Raw genomic sequence first — 22,106 nt, 5'->3', positions numbered from 1 at the left:
TATATGAAATTAATAAAGGTCTGTCATCAAAATTAATACTATTAATAGTGTAAAACCCTCATTCACAAATATTTCTGTCACATTTTAATGGTTTTAAGGAAAGGGTTTTAAGAAAAGGGTTTTAAGAAATTACTTTCTGGGATGTCTGTCTTGATAATCTGAACACAAGGACTACATACACCCAGAACACAATCCTATGAGAAGTGCATACTTGAAATGCTATCCTCCTACTGTAGAAGTGAAATGCTACTAAGATGGAAAACAACACAACTACAAATCGTTAAGATTCCCTGAAGAACTCCCTATTATGCCAAAGGTGCCGTTTATTATTTTGTTTATGGAAAGGCAGTTTAAAGACAGGCTGAAATCTATTCCCCTGGCAGTGTCAGGAAGAGGGAGGCTCTGTGCAGACTTTGGGGACACTAAAGGGAACGTTCAGCCGCACTCTTATGTTTGCTGCCACGTTCTGTTCCAGCCTGCTCCCAAGTGCAGAAACACCCACATTTGGGGCAGACAAAATAATATTCTGAAGGTAAGAATGCCAGAATTGGAAGATGTGGTGGTCCCTCCAGGCTAAATGGATTTGCTGTTACTCTATTTTTAGAACACAGCAAAGGATTAATAAATATATGAAATTAATACAGGTCTGTCATCAAAATTAATACCATTAATAGTGTAAAACCCTCATTCACAAATATTTCTGTCACATTTTAATGATTTTAAGAAATTACTTTCTGAGATGTCTGTCTTGATAATCTGAACATAAGGACTACATACACCCAGAACACAATCCTATGAGAAGTGCATACTTGAAATGCTATCCTCCTACTGTAGAAGTGAAATGCTACGAAGATGGAAAACACCACAATTAGAAATAGTTAAGATTCCCTGAAGAACTCCCTATTATGCCAAAGGTGCTGTTTATTATTTTGTTTATGGAAAGGCAGTTTAAAGACAAGCTGAAATCTATTCCCCTGGCAGTGTCAGGAAGAGGGAGGCTCTGTGCAGCGTGCAGGACTTTGGGGACACTAAAGGGAACGTACGCTCTTCCCGCTCGGATCGCAGGGGGATCCCTCTCCTGAGGGGCGGCTCCCTGTCGTCACCACGCCGGTCCCTCATGTCACGGCCACCTCTGTCCCACTCCTCACGGCGACTCGAATCTCTCCAGCTGGAAGTTTCCTCAGCTGGCCCTCTCCTCCATCCGCCTTCATCCCTTTGGCCACACAGAACATAAAACAAAACGTTAGGATTTTTATCTTTGCTATGGAAAGGAGCAGTAATAAATCACAACACAGATATTTACAGGGTGTATATTTAACATACTTCCAAAATTGGTTTTGTTTTCCTGGAGCCTAACATGGAATTCTCTTGATAACAGGTTAAAAAGAAAAAATTAAAAGTATTTTAAGCATTGTGGAATTCCTCCTGTAAACAGATATCATCCTAAAAATAACAAACCAAAAAGGCCCCAAAATGCCCCTATATCCATTTGCTGCCCTAAAGTGCTTAGTTTCACACAAACTAAACCTTGTTCCTTTCACTCAGCAATTCCACGTTATTTCTGTATCAGCAGAGCCCTTTTTTCTTTTGGCAGAAACATTCTAGAAGTACTTGAACAGAGCAGTCAGACCTGGGACGCCTGAAACGATCGTCTCGATCAAAATCTCTCTCCCTGTCAAATTCCCGCTCCTTCTCGCTTTCATCCCGATCTTTGTCTCGATCCCATTCACGGTCTCCCGAAGGTCTGGAGTCTCGGGGAGGGCCCCAGCTGTCCTCACGAGCCTTCTCTCGTTCTCTCCACCCCCCTGGAAGAAAGAAACAGAGTCAAAGGAGTTTGTGAGTGACCTCTGATCTCTCTTGTAGACAAAGAACCCTTTACTTCCATCACAGAAACCGTCACAGAAACCGGTTCTTCAAGTTCTGCCTCCTGAAGATGCAACTCAAGATGTTTGTAGGAAGCTTGCACATGGGAGGCACAGAGAAAACACTGTGCAAGCTGCTAAATGTAAAGCCAGCAATGCACAGGGCTGCAATTCAGCAGAGCTGGCTGCACCCTGCAGCTTTCAGCCAGAAACCACAAGGGTCTGGTGCAAAACAAGTGCAAGAAGTAGCAGAGGGTGTAGCCCAGACAGCAGATTCCTTTGTGAAAATCCACAAGTGAGGAGACTTTAAGGAAGCAGATTTTTAAAGAATTTACTGCTTTTTAAAATATGACTTTTGTTACCGTCCACTTAACACAGTGCACCATGCAGTATTGCTCAGTTATTCATGAATGGGAGTTCTTTATTATGTAGCTTGCTTAGGCTTTAAATAGGAAAAACTGGAGTGCAAGTTTTGATATTTATAGTAAGTTTTCTAAAGGTTTGGATTATATGATTAGTGTTTATGGAAGCTGACATGGTGCCTGCCAATACATAAGTGAAAAGAACCAGTAAATCAAAATAATACCAACATTCAAATGTCATCAACAGTTCTGAGAAGAATCAGAAACAGCTCTAGAAACCACCAATGACACTTAAGAATAGAAATAAACAATACAAGAAGGATAATTTAGATTTTAAGGGACCTCAGAAGGTCATCTAATTCAAGCTCTGCTCTTAACAGGACTCTCAGTAAGAGTTAAAAACAAAAAGGGAATGTTAAAAACTTTATCTCTGTACACACAGGAAGGGCTTATCAAAACCACACCCACTTGAATGAAGTATCAAAATCTTCCTTTAGAAGATTAACTTCAGACACATGGAAGTGGCAGGGAAAGAGTCCAAGGTATGTTAATCTTGTGAGAATGCTCCCAGCAGAGCACTCAACTTGTATAATTTGCTTTTGCACACAGGGAAGTGACCAGTGTTAAGTGTGAGCCTCACATATCTTCCACACAAGCAATTTTTTTAAACTTCAACCAAATGAAAAGGTTTAATTATGCTAAGTGGAGGAGTGTGTAGCCATGGTATTTTCTGAAAAAACCTTTGCTTAGGATTTTTCCTCCTGAGAAGCTGAGAGGCCTCAGGAACAAAATGTAAACATTGATTATCTGCTGCTGTGGAATGCGACAGGTGCATCTGTGATTGGTCTCATGTGGTTGTTTCTAATTAATGGCCAATCACAGTCAGCTGGCTTGGACTCTCTGTCTGAGACACAAGCCTTTGTTTTTCTTTCTTTTCCTATTCTTAGCCAGCCTTCTGATGAATCCTTTCTTCTATTCTTTTAGTATAGTTTTAATATAATATGTATCATAAAATAATAAATCAGCCTTCTGAAACATGGAGTCAGATCCTCATCTCTTCCCTCATCCTAAGACCCCTGTGAACACCGTCACAGGAGTGTCCACATAAGCCAAATTAATCCAGATGTTTTCAGAGCTGATTCTCCCACCTCTGGTACCAAGTATGTTACACTCACTATCTGTGAGGATACTCTGGAGGGAGGATTATTGTTTCTAAGTTTTACCTGGTTTACCAAACGGTCTCCAAGGGCCTGGCCTGGAGTCCTCACCGCCACGCCACGGGCCCCTGTCATCGTCTCTCCTGGAGAGCCTGTCATCGTCCGCGTTGCGCCAGGGTCCCCTGTCCTCATCCCGCCGGGCCATCCTGTCGTCATCCAGCCCGCGCCGGGGCCCCCTGTCGTCATCTGCAGCCCTCCAGCTGCCCCTGTCATCATCCAGGGCACGCCTGGGGGGCCTGTCCTCATCCAGGGCCCGCCGGGGCGGCCGGTCATCATCCAGCCCGCGCCGCGGCCCTCTGTCGTCATCCGCCGCGCGCCAGCTGCCTCTGTCATCGTCCAAGCCGCGCCGGGGGGGCCTGTCGTCATCCAGGGCACGTCTGGGTGGTCTGTCATCATCCAGGACACGTCTGGGGGGCCTGTCATCATCCAGGGCACGTCTGGGGGGCCTGTCATCATCCAGGGCACGTCTGGGGGGCCTGTCATCATCCAGGGCACGTCTGGGACCTCTGTCGTCATCTGCAGCTCGCCAGCTTCCTCTGTCATCATCCAAACCACGGCGGGGCGGCCTGTCCTCGTCCAAGCCACGTCTGAGGGGCCTGTCCTCATCCCCTTCTCGCCTCGGGGGCCTGTCCTCGTCCCCTTCCCGTCTAGGTGGCCTGTCCTCTGCTGACTCTGGAGGACGCTCCTTGTCATCTGCAGGACCACGCCTGGGCATATCGTCCCCTCGCCGGGGCAGATCGTCCCCGCGGCGGAACGGTCGGTCATCGTCTCGCGGATCTCCTCGACGCCAGTCTCTGCAAAACCACAGGGAACACGTGAGAAGTGGAGGGTGGCATCCAGGAAAGCTTTACATCAACAGCAGCAAACCCCTCAAAGCCATTTCTGACTGCACCCACTTGATGAGTCGCTCCAAACACAAAGAGTGCAGTTTCAAATGCACCTTTTAACGCCCTTCATTGTCACGGGAAAGCGGCAGGTCACTGTCCCTACAGCTCCAGTAAAGTCTCAGCAGTTCATCATCTCCTTTCAAACTACAGTTTGGACAGTCCCCTGTTGGTTATCTGCTGCAACACCACAGAGGAGAGGGCTTGCTTCTACACTAAGCCTAATTTGGCAAACTTGACCTAAGTCTGAAAGAATCAATACCAAATAACCCCACAACCATCAATTAAGTATCCCTCTCTCCAAGCACATGCCAACCTACACACCATTACATCTGCTGTCTACAAGATTTTAAACATATATTTAGACCATAAACCCTGTTTTTGTCACCAAATTAATTTATTTCAGGAAATTAACCTTCCTCAGAAATAAAAGAAAAAAAAACCAAAAAACCAAGAAGTAGAACATCACAGAAATGTACTGGTACCTGCTTCTTGGCAGGAGAAGAGAAGCTGCACTGGGGTTGAATCTCAGGGATTTAAAAAAAATAAAACCCAAACCAAAACACAACAGAAAGAACACCCCAAGGTTTAGAAATCCACTATGCTACTAAAATGTAAACAAAAAACTAGCAATGACTTGCTACGAAACAGCAGATGTAGGACTTGAAGAGGTGAGAACAAAGAGACAACAGTTTGTGACAACTCAAGAGTCTTGAGAATTTTGAGGAATAGCAAGCAGTGCCTTTCCTGGGTTTGGAAGAATAAGGGAGAATGCAATTATCATTGATCTGTGAGGTAAAAACCAAGACATGGAGATTGTTAATTTCCATTTAGACTCAAATTGGATAATCTTCCCCTTTGAAAAATCTGATTATTTTACCATAAAAGACATGTGGAAGAATGGTTATAATGTTTATCAGATGAACAAGTATTTAATTCATTCAGATACTGTCTCAGTGTCTTAGGATTTTAAAATCTAATTTTAAACCATTACTTTTAAACTACCTCTGCTCTAATCCATCTCTTGGAAAGTTGAATGAGAAATGACTAAGACAAGCTGCATCACTCTGTGTGGAAAAAACCAAATCCATTGAAGCATACAAATAAAATTAAACACTTCACAAAATCACAGAATGGTTTGGGTTGGAAGAGACCTTGAAGATCATCTCATTTCACCCCCTGCCATGGGCAGGGACACCTTCCACTATCCCAGGTTGCTCCAAGCCCTGTCCAACCTGGCCTGGAACATTTCCAGGGATGGGGCACCACAGCTTATGCAATATATTTGTAGTCAAAGGCTTCATCCAATTGTTAGATTCTGCAGTTCATGACAAAGTGGATCACCCCCAAGAATGGCAACACAGCTTTTAAGGAAAGATGGAATTCTATTTTGTTTATAGAGATCATGTCCTTCTAAAACATTATAAGAAATTACTGGAGAGAGAAAGCGTCAATAAACTTGCTTCCAATGGAGTCAGAGCAAGCAGTAATAGATTTAAACTGCTGTACTGGAAATTAGGGTTAGACATTTACAAAAATCTATCTACCTGCAAGGCTAATTAAGCAATAAAACACACTGCCAATTGGAATCAGCAGTGTTATCTCCATCAGCACAGGCTTTCAAGAACAACTAGATGTGCACCATCAGAAATACTTTTAGCTACAGCTCATCCTGATGTGAAGCAGAAAAACAGACAAATGTTAAAAATCTTGTTTTCTACAACTGTATAAACAGTTTTCATTATTAGTGAACATATCCAAAATAAATGTTAACAAATGTGGATTTTTTTATATTTTTAAAGTTCAAAGTACATTCATAATATTCTTCCTTCAGAAATCTATCCCTCCCTGTTCAATACAGCTCTTCAGAACTTAAGTTCAATTTATGGCATGTGTTTTCTGCTCTAGGAGTTGCACAGTTACTATCAATTTTCTAAATGGAAAATCTCAGAATTTCATCATCCAGGAACACTGTACTTGCTTGTCATTCTTCTCCATTCTGTATTTACACAACTGACACCAATGTTTGAGTGGGAGAGAAGTTGTTAATTTAGAAAGGAATCCAAGGAAGCAAGTTGTTTATCACACACAGAAGGTGTCTGCTTGCCTTCACATATCTAAGCCAAATAAAACAGGAATGTTATCTGAGCATGGTTCCAAGATAAAACCTCTCTCTCATTCTGAGAGCCTTACAAAGCAACGTTTTAATAGAAGGTAACTTTCAGAGATGTAGAGGCATGAGATATGACTCAGTTAATGCAGCTTCAGCACCAAAATGGGAACTTCCATTGATCCAATGTAACTGGGGCTTGGTGAGCCCTGATTACCTCTCCACTGGTGCTCGACGCCATTCAGATTCCGGCTCCCCTCCTCTTCTCCAGGAGCTTTCTGACTCCCTGTCACCCCAACGAGATTCCTGCATGCCAAGAGAAATTAGGAACATTCTCTTTGAATGTTTAAAACTAAGATTTTCAACATATAATTCACCCTTGAGCATGTTATGTCATAAAAACTCACTTGTCACACTGCAGAACACAGAACTGTCAGGAGTTTGAGTAACTAAAGTATGGTTTGAACTGACTTTATTGTTTCTGCTGCAGTTCAAACAAAAACATGGTTCCCCTTGTGCCACACACTTTATAGGTAGGGTAGGATATATGCAAATACACTAAAAAGTTTATGAGAAGTGTATGAACAATTGAACAACAGCTACAGTCAGCCACAGCCACTACCTGTTGACACAAAAGAGATGTTTTAACAGTTTCACTTTTCCTGGGCTTTTATAAAACAGAAATGAACTTAAGTAATTATTTACTTTTATGCTTTCTGATCTCATCAGGAAATGTAACTGAATACACTGAAAGCTCTCTGTGGCAAGAACAATTTTGTTCCCACTACTCAGTGCACAGAAGAGGTGAGGTATTAGTGATTCCTACAGGTTGCAAGGCAGAGCAATAATCAATCTGTATTTTTTAAAAATAAAGTGTCTCTCTCCATTGCCTGACAAATAATTTAAATGGATTTTTATGCCTTAATTCCAGAACTAGTTAGCCAAACCATCCAAAATACCTGATTTCACATAATCACACAACCTCTTTATAAGAAGGGTATTCCAGTTTTAAACCCCTCTTTGAAAAGCGCTTTTATTTGTCAACACAGCTTAACCAAGATCTTATATATCCACTACTTTGTCTCCTTAAATTCTTTTGAAATTACTCCAAAAGCCAACAGTGAGCAAAGAATCCCAAAACTGCAAATGGAATTTCTGGAGTGGTACAGGGATCTCTCTCAGAACCTGAGCCAGCTTTTCCATGTAATCAAGTGCCCAAGACCTCTTATGTGAAAAATACCCATCATGATTATTTACTTGACAGACTGTCAAAACAATTTATACAAGCTGATAACTTATCTTCATAGTGTTCCTCAATGAAATATGTATTAAACAAAGAGAAAGGCTGTGGGGGATGAAATTTAAAACTAGTTCTCTTGAAAGGTAAGTTCTGAAAAAGTGGGAGTGTAGAAGGCTTATGGTACTTAGTTGCATTCTTTTAAAACATTAAACATTTCCAAATAATTTTGTTGTTTTATTTCCTGTTGGGTTGGGTAACAAATTCTCCCAACCCAAGTTATATTTGTAAAGAGAAAGTTGCACACACATCTTGGTTTGATGCTATTGCATATTTCTTAAAAAATACAAAACTATGCTTTTATGTTTAATCTGGGGATGGTTTTCCTTCAATATCCACATGGATTTCTGACTTTTGCATGAGTTACTACACTTGCTTCCAATAGTTTTCCTTCTTTTATATTAAAGAAAATTTTGTCCAATATTCATTTTAGTCTTTATTAATTTAGTTTTTAAACAGCTTGGCTATCTTAGTGTCCAGGTAATTTCTTTATTTTATTTTATTGCTAAACTAGAGTTTCCAGATCCTGATGGTGAGCTGAAACTAAGTGACAGTAATTTAACTATTAAATCAGCCACTCACATTATAACTTAAGAAATGAATAAATAAACTAACCTATGACTTTGCAATGCTAACACCTTATTTCAAATAAACTACTGAAGAAGGAGCAGTCAGAAAGGAACAAACCTGCAGGAGTTACCCACCTTCCTTGAGAATGGGTCATCCAGCCCTCTCCTCTCCTCCTCTCGGCGGCGCTCTCTCTCCTCGATCTCCATTTCTCTCTGCCGTTTTTTCTTCTCCAGCTCCTCCAGTTTCTTGACCCTCTCCTGGTACTCCCGCTGCTCCTGCTCACGCTTCTCGCGCTCGATGCGCTCCTTCTCCTCGCGCTCTGCACAGTTGGAGACACACAGAGAACTTGTTACCCACACAAATTCCATTGCTTTGCTGCATCCACAGAGGGGCTCCACAACACAATCTCTCTCCTTGGACTCTATAAAAAATAAACACTTAAAAATACAAGCATTTTGTGTGATGTGTTTAGCTAACCACAGAACCTGTTTTCTGCAAGTCACCTAACTCAAAAGCAATAGGAAAAGATACATCCATTAATATCTTGAACAACCAGCAAGAAAGAAGTTCCAATACCTGTATGTTAATTCAATGTACATACCCTAACTGCAGCAACCAAGATATCAGCAACTACCTCAAACATAGCAGAGAATCCCTCCTTTAGAAAAAGTCAAACCAAAAAAAATCAGCTAACAGTGTCAGAAATTTGATATTCATGACTGCTTCTGGTTTTGTTTGTTTTTTAAATACTGCGTTGTGAGGAACTCAGAAGCATAAAATCTTCAACCTCCAACTGACAAATAGGGCAGAAATTCATCCTGCAGTTTGCCAACCACCTCTTCTCCTCTAAAGCCCTGAAACAGGCTGTTAGGGCTATCAGACACAACAATTCACAAGGAAAGGTCTGTGAGTCATTTACAATTTTGGAGTTTTTGATCTGACACCAACGTTCTTTTCTCTTTAAGATGTGCACAAACAAGTGGCCAGAACTCCAACTATAGGCTAAAATCAAAGACTCATTTTTTCATTAGCCTCCCTTACTTTATCTCCTCCTTCACTCATGTCTAGGAGCTACAAAGCTTTACCTTCCTGTCTTTGCTGCACAGGTAAGCAGGGAAGGTGCGCCAACTGGAAGTTGGAAAGACTTTCTCCAAACTCATGAAACAGGAAAACCAGACACTAGCCGTGTTACAAAATGGGAAGGCTCAAGGATGCAAAGGATGAAGGATTCTCAATCCCACCTTTAAGCAGCTGCTCCTCCCGTAGCCTTTGCTCCTCCTCCTCCTTCTCCCTGTAGTAAGTGATGCGTCTCTCCTCTTTGCGCTGCTTCTTGCGTTCCTCCAGACGGTTCCGCCGCTCCTCCGCCAACCGCTCCTGGAACTGCTTCAGTTTATCCTGAAATGCCAACAAAACACCTCAGAACACCACACTGTAATGTCTGAGAGCTAGGCAGTTACACAATTGGTAAATAAAGCTACACAGAAACTCAAAACAACTGCAACAGTAATTTTGTTCTATTGAAAAATGAGCTGTTTGGCATGCCAAACTCTTCTGTAGTTGATTTTGTATAAAAGAATATACTCTAGCATAGAAGAAAGACACAAACAAATCATCATGTACAGTATTAGTCCTTTATCTGCTTTTTCAGAAAGGAATTGCCTAAATAATAATTTATCTGTACCCAAAACACATTACCCAAATTTTTCCCTATTATTGCAAAGAATCATATGCAGTTACTAATTTATATTAACATAACACCTCTTCTGCTTTTTTTTTGGTAAAGCCAGTTTTTACTGTCACATAGCCAAATACTCAAAGGTATAAACAGGCAAACACAGCTGCCTGCCTATATGACACCCAGTGATCCCTTACTAATAGCTGTACTGAAATAAATATTTACCCCTCTTTTATTTTCCATATAAGCTATTGCAGAAACTGTCAAAAATTTTAAGTGATACTACCTAGAAACAGGTGCAAGAGATTTAATTTAAAAGTCAAAGCAGAAAATCAGCAATTCCACAGTTCTGAACCATTTTAAATACTAATTTGTTTCTAGTTTGATGAAGAATCAGGTTTAGTTCGTCACTTTAGGGGTGTACTTTGTTAGGAATGCCACATCTCACGTACCTCATAAACTGTTCGTCGTGATGCCTTGAGCCTGGCTTCAAATAAATCTCTATCCTCCAACATCCTGGAGAGCCTGCTCTTGTGCTCAAGGGCTTTCTCACGCTCCAGCTGCAGGGTGGTGATCTGACAACAGAAAATATACAAAGTATAACTTCACTATACATTTGGATTCAATCTACCCCAGACACTAGAAGGTGAAATTTTCTCTTCCTCATTCAAAGCAAAGACAGAAGAAATTGCTGTCCACTAAAACAGTGAAATCACAAAGCTAACAATTTGTGAATTTATGTAAAGACTTCAATCTTTCTTTTTTGGAAAAAGAAAACAGTGCAAACCCCACTATTTTTCATGCATTGCTAATGCACTTTATCAACTGAACAAAAAATTCTTACCCTTTCTTCTTCCTGTTGCTCCCACAGCTCCATATCATGCACTCTTTGTTCCTCATAAGCAGTCTTTATTAAAGGAATTTCTTCCAAGCGCTTCGCTCTCTCAAAGTAGTCAATCTGAGTAAAGGTAACACATCTTTAGTGTGAGATAATGCACACATAAACCCCTGATTTCTGGAGACTTCTCCAATATAGCTGATATGTTATGGCAAAATAGCAACAACCACACTGGACCATCTAAGGTCAGCCTAACCAAGAACCTGCCTCTACCACTGCAACTAAGTGTACTCCCAGGCAAGGATGCAGGAATGGAGACAGGCACATCAAATTCTCTCTCAGCATCATCCATTTTCATCTCCCAGCATTTCCTGTGTTGAAAGTACTTCTATATTTTAAACAGTGGGTTTCCTCTCTTGTCCTGAGCTCAAAGCTTTTCATATACAACAATGTACTTTGGAAAGAACTCCTGCATGTCTGTGGCTCACAGCATGAAGATCAAACTTCTACCTACAAACAGCTCTGAACACGGCTCCTGCTGGCTTCATTTGATGCTTCTCACTCCACTATCCATTGCAGGCAGTGCAAGAACAATTGCTCCCACCAGCAGCTCTTACAACAGGTACACTCTTACAGACTGGCACCACATCCTCTCTCTAGAAATCTGACAGAGGGGTACTATTTTACACAGACAATATCCCCACAGAAGCCAATCTTCATCATTGATAATTCTTGTTGGCCTCCTGACAAACTTCCAGTTCAGCCACATCCTTTTAGACATAAAGAGACCAGAACTGCAGACAGTGATCAAAATACAGAGGAACCAAGTTCTCACTGCTGGCAAAGAATGTTAAGTTTGAAGCCCATCATTTAATATGCAAAGCCAAAGACTGAGGGATTTTTCCCCAGCTTTCCCTATATAAAGTTTTTAAATCTATCTAACCAGAACATAATTCAAAGACTTCCTTCTGTCACACTACTAAGTTGGGTTTTTTTGTGAAGAGCTTTGGGAAAAGCTTTTTTTGAAATCCAACTTAGTTGCACCCATCAGATCAGCCTTAGTCATGTTTGCTTTGACAGCTTCAGAGAACTCTAAGAGGAAGCCCTTGCTAACATTCCTTTTACAGAAGCTGTGCTGACTTTCCCAGGTAGATCACATTCACTCAGGTGACTACTAATTCTACTGGTAATGTATTATTCTGCTCCTCTGTCCAGTGTAAGCAACAGCTTTACAGGCCTGCAGTGTCCAAGATCCTCACTGGAACCTTTCTAACTAACCTGCCACCTCCTACTTGCCATTTTTCTTCAAATCAGTTTTAAGTGGCCCAAGTCACCAACTGTACCACAGAACCCCTGTTTCATTCCTAATGGAGCAGGAAGCCCTGGCTGAGTTTCACCTTGCCCAGGTGGTGTGTTTCTATTTATTACTACACATTTCTCACACTTTTATAGATACCCACATTTCAGACAGATCCTTTTCTGCCATCTAGGAGGGCTCTAGCAGTGGAGTTTCCTCTCTTTCAGTGAGGACTAACACCATTCATTAATTTCACTTCTCCGTCATGGGCTCTCCTTCTCTGAACATTTAACCTGTTCTGAACATTTTTTAATTGCAAGTCTTCCCAACTAAGACTCAGTTCACATCCAGCTTAAGGGTCCCTTTTCAAATCAACCACATTAATGAGAACATCAAATTTTGCACCGAAATCAGAGACCCAACTGGTATATAACATTTACCTTTCTTTAGTTTCAAACATTTCCAACACCAGTATTATATACACGTGTGTATGCACATATATGTATCAACACAGATCACAGTCACTAAAAAACTGTATGGACATTTTTACCCTTCCTACTTTGTACCTTTTTCTCCTGGTTCTTCAGTCGTTCCTGAAGTTCCTTCTTTTCTTTTTCCAGTTGTTCCACTTGTTTAGCCATAATAAAGTCAGGATCCAATTCTTCAAGATCCTACAACCAAGTAAAGTTATCAATACAAAAAGGAGACAAAACTCCCACAAAAGGTGGTCTTTATTCCCTCAAGTAAAAATGGTCCTAACCAAACCCAGAACTAAAGTTTACTTAATTGTCTCACGTTTAGGAGAGACTGTAAGACTAGTGCAGTACAAACCTATGAAACTCAGGTAGCCCAGCAATGTAACACTGAAATAACAAAATAACTCCCCATTGCAACAATAAATCCTGTACCTCAATATCAATATCTTTAAATGCTTTGGCTCCCAGTTCAGTCTTCTTGATCTGCTCCAAGCGCTCCCGAACAGTTTTCTTTTTGATCTGCTCATGCTCCTGCAGGATCCTCTCCTTCTCCCTCTCCTTGGCCTCCTGGCGCAGCCTCTCCTCCTCAGCTTTCCTCACTTTCTGCAGTTCTGCTTCCCTTTGTTCCAGCTCCTCCTTTTCTCTCTGGATGTTCAAACTTTCCAGGCGCTCCTTTCTCTCCTCTATGGTCTGACGGCGGGCGAGGATACGCTGGTGCTCCTTCCTGGAATTCTTCAGGAAGGCAGTGACTGCCAGCTGATGCTGCTCTTCCTTCTCTTGCTGCATTGAAATTGAGAATAAGACTCATGTGAAAAATCCTTTAAAAAGGCAGTAAGCAAAGCAAGTGCTTCTCAAGGAAAAACGCAAAGTTAATTCTATTCTCCCAACTTGCCAACTGAATGGAAGTACAGCTGTGGTGGCAAATCTAAGCAATCACTCATCCAAGTGGCATCCCAGGCAGTGCCAACTGCCCAGAACCATGTGCACATGGAGAAAGTTGTCTGTAAAACACAATATTCTGCAACATGGTTTGGGTATCACAATTTGGCATTTTCTGTCCAAAAATATTGTACACCCAGATGTTATTGATATTGAAATCTCTGACTGGAATGGGTGTGTGGGCCAATCTTGTTTGTCTCTGTATGTGTTTACAAACATATCACCACACGTCCTGTATTTCACCAAAGCTGTTCTTTTCAATTTTGTTATTTTCCAAACACACCAACAGAAGAAAAATGTATCCCAATTAATAAAAAACACTATTTGTGAGATGATTAAAAAACAAGTCAACGACTTAAACATTATATTTAAAAGATTTTCATTATTTTATAAAAACCACTAGGCTACTAGACACTAGAACACAGACTGCTCTATAATCAGCCTTCCCACCCCCAGCACTGCCCAGAGCACCCCACAGTTCTTTGTGGACATTCACGCTGTACACACAAGGAGGTGCCACTATGCCAGCTCAGTGACTGCCCATTTCCATGGGTCCAGCCAAGCATTCAGCCCAAATCAGCTCCCACACTCCCCCAGCCATGCTACTCCTGAAATGTGAGCACCCACAGGATATTTTTAGTAGCCTGTCACTTCTAGGGCAATCAGCAAAAACACTGAAACATCCATACTTTGCTGCAGATCTGCACACATTTAAAGCTAAATGGAGGGGCCAGAAACACCAAAGTAAAAAACTTTAGAGAAATTTAATGGTTTTGTGAATTATTAGAAACATGACAAATTAAAAGCTTTTAAGCAACTGACAAAAATGGAAGGTTTTGACCTGCATAGTGAAGGAAAAAAGGATATCAACTTGTTCTGTAGCTTCTCTAACCACACAGATTGATATTAACCTTGATACTGTTCTCCAATTTTACAAGTGTAATGACCACTAATGAGTTAAATGAGGAGCATTTATGTTTAATTCAGCTACTAACTGTACTTACATGTCAAGTCCAAGACTAATTGCCATTTCTATCCATGGATGTATAGTTAAAGCATGTTTTTTCTTTCAAAATGAAAATCTAATACCCATCACAAATCAAATATTTTTAAGGGAAAACCTATATAAAAATATTTTTTATCTTAAACACTATAAAATCATTAATGTATGTTCAAGCTAACATAATAAAGTGAGCATTGGGTGCCATGATAGAGTTCTATGTTCTGCATTTAGATTTTAAGAATATCCCTTAGTATTTCAATCTGTACAGAATCTAACTTAGACATGTTGCTATAAGCCTTTTTTCCCCTGTGGAACAAATATCTAATTTATCAGCTATGAAATCTTTCATAAACCTGAAACAAATGAAAAAATTAATACTACTCTAGTAAAAGAAGTGAAGGTTTAATTTGCCACGACCAAAGCATGCTGGAAATCTGAGACTGATTTACACCTTGCTGCTACAGAGCTCTGGAAAACCTGAAATGTGAGTCTGACCTCGAAGCCAAGAGCCCCAGGGAGGAGGAAAAGAAGTGACAAAGACAGGTCATTTCTTGAGCTGTGGGATGTTTGGCTCTATAAAGCTGCATTCCAGGTTTTTCACAACAACAGTTTCTCCAGGAAGAATAAATGAAGCAGGCTCTTGGATTTCCAAAAATGTAGCAAAACTTTAAACAAATCCTAGTTCTGTATTATTCACATATTATTCAGTTATTATTGTAATATAATTCACATATTATCAGTTATTATTTGTTATACCCTAAAGCAGGTATTTGCAAGACTGGAAATTTTAAACTCAGGCCTCTTGTGTACATTTTGTCATATTTTAGTTATGACCAGAAACTAACTAGCTGAGTGCTTTTAAGAATGACTTCTTTAAAAGCACAAGAAACTGATTAGCACTAAGCTGAAAAAAAGGAAAGTAAAATGTCTAATCTGAGAAAACACATTCATTAAAATATAAGCTTTGTCAACACTCTCCTAAGACTTTAAACGACTTACCATTAAGTGAGGAGGCTTAATGACTGCAAGAGCCTTAGCCAGAGCTGAGGACATGGCAGTCAGCTGGTTTCTGATCTGCTCAGAAGGCATGCTCTGCAGCTGAGGGCCCAGGGGAGCATCCTCTCTAGTACAGTAATTCAAATCTGAACCAAAACTCAGTGTCCGGGTTGTGTGATCAAGGCGAACCTTTGCAAAAACAGAAAAAAGGGAAGAAAAAGGATTGTATTTTTTATTGAACAATTTCTCTGTTGTTCTGCTTATGATCTCCATGAGTCAACAGAAGCTCTAAGCAGAAATAACTTAAAAAAAATGTTGCTATATCACTCAAATTAGTAGGAGAAAAACAGCACTGGCAATGAAGGTTTATTTCTATGGTTTAGGAAAAAAATCCCCAAACAACAACAAAACCAAAATCACTGGAAGAGGCTGAACTTTCAATGATTCAATGAAATTAGCACTGAAAGCTAAATCACTCTAGTCTCTTCCTGCACATTGCTAACCAGTTCCTCTTTATCACATGCAATACACAAAGTCTTTTACAGCCCTCACCTGTAGGTCACAATGCCTGGCTGCATCCACGATACAGCGCTCCAGCTGGAAGGCATCCACAAAGGGAACCAGGGTGCACAGCCGAGCAAACTCAATGCTTTGATAAATCTGGGCCACCTGAATGTGAACAGAAACATCAGTATTTTTCCTCAATAAAAAGAAATCAGAAGTAAAAGTTGTTGCACAGGCCTTAAAGTTAACTCGCTAAATTGTCAACAAATGAATGTATACACATGAATGTAGTTGCAAATACTGTTTGAGGATTCTATTTCTGTACTGTATTCAGATTAAAACCCATTCCTGAATGGCTGCTTTGTATGAAGGAGACTGGCAGCAGTAACTACATCCAGCTATGCTGCTAATTAGCCTTCAACTATTTCTTTAGCACACCAGAAATAACACTGCTCATCACTGGTAACGAAAGCAGGTCAATGAAATGTGCATTTTACAAAAAACTTAGATATAAACATTAAAAAAAAAAAGAAACTAAAACCAATGTGAAAGATGTCCCTCCCTGATATTACTCCAAAGAGAAGTAATGATGAAAATCTAGAGAAGAAACTACACCACTGCACCCCACTATCAAGTATAGCTACTACAGCTGTAGTTAAATGATGCACAAACCGAAGATATGGGTTATATATAAGAAAAATGTATTTGAAAATCAAACAGTCCTCTATTTGATAGAAAGAAAAATTATTCCCAACCTAATCTTCCTCCAAAGCACATTCTAACTTATGTATACTGAGGAACATACACTCTCTTTACTCATACCTGCTGCAGAAGGCGAAGGATGGTGTTGTTTTGCAGGTGAGGAATGTACAGCTGCAGCTCAGGTTCCTTCTCAGCTTGGTCCTTCACCCAGTTCAGAACCTATCAAAAGTCTGAAAAGTTACTCTATCTGCATTGACCTGTACAAACTTCACCATTAAAGTAACATTTCTGGTTTAAACTCTTAAAACAAGAGCACTTCTGTCCAGATACTGTTTTACTGAAGTGCATCCTTTGATCACAACACTTACAGTTACAAAGGAGAGCTGACAGTTTTTGTATGAAGGCGACTGACAGTACTGGCAACATTTACCACACTGCTAATTTACCTTCAAGTTCTTTTTAGCACCTCAAATATCTTTGTTCCCACTATCAAAGAAAAAGAACATGATGTGCTTCATCAGCTGCAGAATTTACACTAATCTAATCAACTCTCACATTATTCTACCTCCCAACACTCTACCTTTTAATAGTAAAACCAGGCATTGGTTGATCTTTCCACTTAGCATACAACCCACTTGCCAGCATGTGCCCACGTGTACACACAGTATTCTTACTTTGCACCTTTAAACAAAATTAACTCAGTATCATCTCCACCAACAAAACCTTCTGATGTATTATCAAAACTCTGCACTTTTATGGAGCCCTCTGAATAGCACCCAAAAGACCTGAGTGAATTTTCATTCTATTTCAGTAACCTGCGCACATGTCATGGTGATGGAACTTCACCAAATAAGGCTACTACTGAAAAATCAGGCAACAGAAAAAGCTGGTTGATATTTACCACAAATCAATATTGAAATAACAGACTATTAGTCAAGACCAATTACTACACACACAGAGCTACAAAAACCTTACCTTGCTGACACGGGCACTCAACTTGAGGGGGTGAAAGTCTACTTCAAGCCAATTGTAAAGTTCTTTCACTTCTGGGACAACATATTGCACTACATTGAACCTGACCTACAGTCAACAAAAAAATTCCAAAGATGTCAATATAAATACAGTATTAACCAATAGTTAATGCTTTAAGAATTTCATATTCAACAAGTTAAACAGGAAACAGATGTGGTTTTTAATACAGGAAACTAGGTACTTTTCATTACATTCTTAACTGTGGTGACAGTAGTTCTACACTACATCACTTAAATGTAGTTAAAAACGAAAAAGTGGACAAAAAACAAACAATCTAAACAGACTAGAGTACCATCCTCAGCCATTTCTAAGACACAAGCCTACTACACAAACATAGGCCCACATCCAAACTAAAATCACACATCCCTGTTCATTATTAAATTTCTGAAGCCTTAAATTGTGGGTTTGAGGCAGACTGGAAAGGTGCTGCAAGAAGAATTAATTCAAATTGTAAAATGAGCTTTGAACCTAAATTTTAGATATGAGTGCAAATGACTGCAAGAAATTCAAACATTCTCTGAAAATACCCATTACTTAATGTCTAATTTGTTCATGAACATTAGGGGAGGTCTGAGGATAGATAAATCTAACATCCTTTCAAATTAAACACAAGGAAGTTTTCATAATCACTTAGATCCATATGGTCCAACATTTGACATCTGGCCTGTGCTTATCCAAAACACATTTAAAACAGAAAAATAAGCACTTGGTTCAGTTAATTACACACTTCAGAGTTGGAAAAAAACTCCAAAGTTCTAGATTCTAACATGTCTCAGACCCCCCAGTGTTTCAAATCAGTATTTGTAGTTTGGGTGACATAAAAGACTGTAAGTGTTCATTATCACTGCCATTTCCAAACACTCCTTGTGAATCTGCAATGAAGTTCCAATTACCCACACAGCTGTTTTAGCTATAAAGTTTCCATCCCACAGCTAAGCAGAGCACTCTAGAAGGAGCAGGACTCAGCACTGAGGAGCTGCTGAGCTGACCCCCAGCACCCACCATGTCATTGATGAGGCTGGCCCGGGTAGGGGGCGCCTGCAGCCCCAGCAGCGTGGCCAGGCGCCGCTGCTTCTCCACGATGATCCCGTCCATGTCCAGGAGACGAGCGATGTCAGTTCTCTCTGGGGTTATGGGAATGGACAGAGTGGCCAAAAGGACTCGAGTGGACATCCTGGTGACAAAGCAGAAGTGCAAAAAGAATGCTTACTAATTCCTGTTCATGGATGTACCAGCTCAAGAGAGGAATGGGGAGCATCCATGATGCAAAAATGTGTAAAAACACCAGAAATAACAGAGGAGACACCAACTATAGCATGAGAAGAAACAGTGAAATCTTGTGAGGAAAATACCACCACTCAAAAGAGAAAAAGAAAACAAACCACCAGATATTTATTGACTTGCATTTCTCCTCAGTAAAGAGAAGGAAGCTTAACTAAGGTGATGCTAATGTTCACAATACTTACACTGCAGCTTTGTAAAACATCCTCCTTGCTCTAGGTTTCTTTTGAGGCAATTAGTACTGGCCAATTTAGGCAGAGCTGCTCATAGCCATACATGTCATCTGCTTCTTTTGGGGTACAATTTAGTTTATTTTTGAACCTAGGGGGTTAAAAGCAGATTCTAAGATCACAGCAAGCATCTTTCCCCACCTCTGCATCTCCTCTTGTGTGAGATTCTTTCGCATTTCCCTCGATAAGTGATAAAGGCGGTGAAGGGTGGATGCGTGAAAAAGAGCATTTCCTGATTTCCAGAAGACAGTTGAGACTTTGTGGTAGTAATTTGCCATCAGCTGTGGTTTGGGTGGCTTCTTTGACAATGCAAACAGTCCATGAATATCTTCCACTGCTTTGAAAGCTTCCTAAAAAAACCCAAAACAACCAAATACACCATTGTTAGGAAGTTTTTTGCAACATCACAAAAATGGAAAAATACAAATCTATTAAAGGTTATAAGACTATAAAATATTTAATACTACTGAAAGCTGTGATCTTCAATCACAACTTTTAAATCTGAAAGTTTTGTCAGCCACATGAAATTACATCTTTCTTAATAAATTATTTGGATACATTCACTTTAACAATCTGCTTAGAAGTTGGTATTTTTGAAAACTCGTTTCATTCCGATTGTCAAGCTACAAACCAAGGTGAGTGGGGAGCCAAACAAAAAATCTCTCAAAGTTCTACCATCAAAGCTTGGTTTGAAATCCTGTGCAAGAACACCAGTCTATGCATTCAATATTCTAGATATTAAAACTTTATTCTTTAGCTCTTATCCTCTCTTCACCTTGCTGCATGTACCATGAGACAAGAACAGCTTGGAGAAAATTCTGGAAAGGCTGCAGACCAAGCATGATGGGGAGCCCTGGTGCATACCTGCCACAGCTCCATGCTGATAGCACTGTCCAGCTGCACCAGCCTGGTCTCCAGGTGCATGGACTGGCTGTCAGGGTTGTTGAGGTTGATGGCTGTGCTTTGGTTGTGGTGCCGCTGGATCTGCCCCAGGTGCATGCGCAGGTTATCGCAGAGCTTGCGGAACTCCGCTTTCCGCGTGTACTGCAGGCAGAACTTGAAAGCTGCAAAAAGGAACGATGGAAATGGAAAATGTTCACTAATGGTGACTTCACAGTACTTCTAAATGGGATTCAAGTATGTAAATCAGTACACTTAAAAAATCTTCATTTGCAGTCAAAAGACATCTCAAACATGATACAATCTGTCACACATAATGAGTAAGTGACAATGCAGCGCATTTTCATCTTGACCTCAAAAGATGAAGATGTTTCCACATAATTAAGATTAAAGAGCAAAGGGAATACTTTAAGTCTCTTTAAAAATGTTCTAATTTATGTAGTGATTCCAGCTTTTAGTCTGAACTAAGAGCACACAAAATCCTGTGAATGGCATGAATTCAGGTTTTGGCTTTGTAAAATGTGGGGCAAAAATTCTCAAGTCATCTAAAGATGGTAAAGTCAAACGAAGCTTTCAAATGACTGGATATTACACAGACTAAAACCCTGTCATTAACCCCACAGTTCTCAAACACCAGTCCTTGTTCTGGTTTCCAGAGATAAGCACAACACAAGTGTAGGAAAGAGGCCAAGAAGAGAGGATGGACTGTAGAGGGGGATCAAGACCACCCAAAACCCTGGAAGCCCTCCAACCCATTTCCAGAAAGGTCCAGAAGAACAGATGGAGCATGAGAACGGATCTGCATAACAAGTGAGAAACTCATCTATAAAAAGGTCAAGTCCAGGTGTGTGTACACCCCAGGACACCCCCATCAGCTGGATCAACACTGAGGACTGGTGACTTCTCTCTTTTACCCTCCCATTCTTTCTCTCTAACCCTCTTCTTTAATTTAACCCTCTCTTGTTCCACCCTATCCCTTTACCCAGAACCCATTTATGTGGGTTATACTGGGACTAACACACCAATTTTCATGCCAAGCATGTCATTCACTACTAAACTCTGTAAGCTTTCGAGGACCCTCTGATTCTTGTTGTTCCTTTTGACCACATGCATCTACAAATCTTGATGTTCCCCTCCCCTTAAGGGGGACACACCACATCATTACAGTTCAAGCTTCCAACTTTTGCACCTACCTTGCTGTGCAATGTCATGGTACAGGCGTTCTACTCGAGAATTATTTCGGAGAAGATCCAAACACTGTCTATAGGATTCCCACAGAAATTTAACCCAGGGTGTCAAAAGCAGGCGGTCAGTACGATCCTGAGTGTCTTCTCCACTTACAGCACTCAAAAGAACACTTCAGTCAGGGCAGTGGAGTAAGGAAAGAGAAAAAAGAGAAGTGGGTTATTCTCTATAATTCTTTCGCATCAATTTTTCTTACCAGGTTCTAAGATAAGTCTGGACAAATCTGAACAGCTGATTGCTGCTGAATGGTCTATTGCTTATTTTCAAACTGGTCCCTCAGATGGCTCCTTTTTCCTTTAAAGGATGCAGATAAATATTTCAAAGTTTTAAGTTTCAAACTTTGGCCACTGCCTATATGACTGACATGTTCAAGCTCCAGAGGTAAGACATCAGAAACTTGTATCCTTCAAAGGAAACTAAGTCCAGGATTTTCACCTTCCCTTTCCTAGCAGGGAGCTGTGTCCTGTACCTCTGTTAGAGTCAAGTATCAGTGCCAATGCAGACACTTTAGTACTTGCTGACACTTCCCTTTTAGTCACCAGCACTGCTGCCAGAGTTCACTTCATGTTGACATGTGACACAAATGCTGTGGTATCATCTGCACACATCAGAAACCAGAATACTCACACTAGCACTTCAAATCCTTTACAAATTCTGACATGAACAAGATGATTAAATACATCAGA

The 22,106-nt window shown here is 40.5% G+C and overlaps 1 protein-coding gene and 1 non-coding gene across 2 annotated transcripts in view; both read right to left on the bottom strand.

Moving 5' to 3' along the window:
- The window catches only part of EIF3A (eukaryotic translation initiation factor 3 subunit A), a 29,675-nt gene that overhangs the window by 2,110 nt on the left and 5,459 nt on the right, over nucleotides 1-22,106 (bottom strand). Inside the window, exons 4-21 of the mRNA XM_054277129.1 lie at nucleotides 21,369-21,532; nucleotides 20,140-20,339; nucleotides 19,417-19,625; nucleotides 18,767-18,938; nucleotides 17,708-17,812; nucleotides 16,853-16,951; nucleotides 16,079-16,195; nucleotides 15,530-15,715; nucleotides 13,021-13,368; nucleotides 12,679-12,783; nucleotides 10,822-10,935; nucleotides 10,430-10,552; nucleotides 9,544-9,697; nucleotides 8,437-8,621; nucleotides 6,653-6,741; nucleotides 3,448-4,235; nucleotides 1,631-1,805; nucleotides 1,044-1,213 (exon numbers count right to left, since the gene is read on the bottom strand). Coding sequence (XP_054133104.1) covers nucleotides 1,044-1,213; nucleotides 1,631-1,805; nucleotides 3,448-4,235; nucleotides 6,653-6,741; nucleotides 8,437-8,621; nucleotides 9,544-9,697; nucleotides 10,430-10,552; nucleotides 10,822-10,935; nucleotides 12,679-12,783; nucleotides 13,021-13,368; nucleotides 15,530-15,715; nucleotides 16,079-16,195; nucleotides 16,853-16,951; nucleotides 17,708-17,812; nucleotides 18,767-18,938; nucleotides 19,417-19,625; nucleotides 20,140-20,339; nucleotides 21,369-21,532 — 3,503 coding nt within the window. The remainder of the gene's footprint in view (nucleotides 1-1,043; nucleotides 1,214-1,630; nucleotides 1,806-3,447; nucleotides 4,236-6,652; nucleotides 6,742-8,436; nucleotides 8,622-9,543; nucleotides 9,698-10,429; nucleotides 10,553-10,821; nucleotides 10,936-12,678; nucleotides 12,784-13,020; nucleotides 13,369-15,529; nucleotides 15,716-16,078; nucleotides 16,196-16,852; nucleotides 16,952-17,707; nucleotides 17,813-18,766; nucleotides 18,939-19,416; nucleotides 19,626-20,139; nucleotides 20,340-21,368; nucleotides 21,533-22,106) is intronic.
- Nucleotides 16,390-16,522, bottom strand: LOC128937648 (small nucleolar RNA SNORA19). The gene has a single exon (XR_008483058.1). It is a non-coding gene; the product is annotated as a small nucleolar RNA SNORA19 (small nucleolar RNA).

Source organism: Melozone crissalis, unplaced genomic scaffold (genome assembly GCF_028551555.1).
Source record: "Melozone crissalis strain CALT ecotype California unplaced genomic scaffold, PUWL_Pcris_2 ptg000019l_1, whole genome shotgun sequence".
Taxonomy (NCBI): Eukaryota; Metazoa; Chordata; class Aves; order Passeriformes; family Passerellidae; genus Melozone; species Melozone crissalis.
Note: the sequence above shows the minus strand (reverse complement) of the source record. Positions and strands in the feature narration are given on the sequence as shown.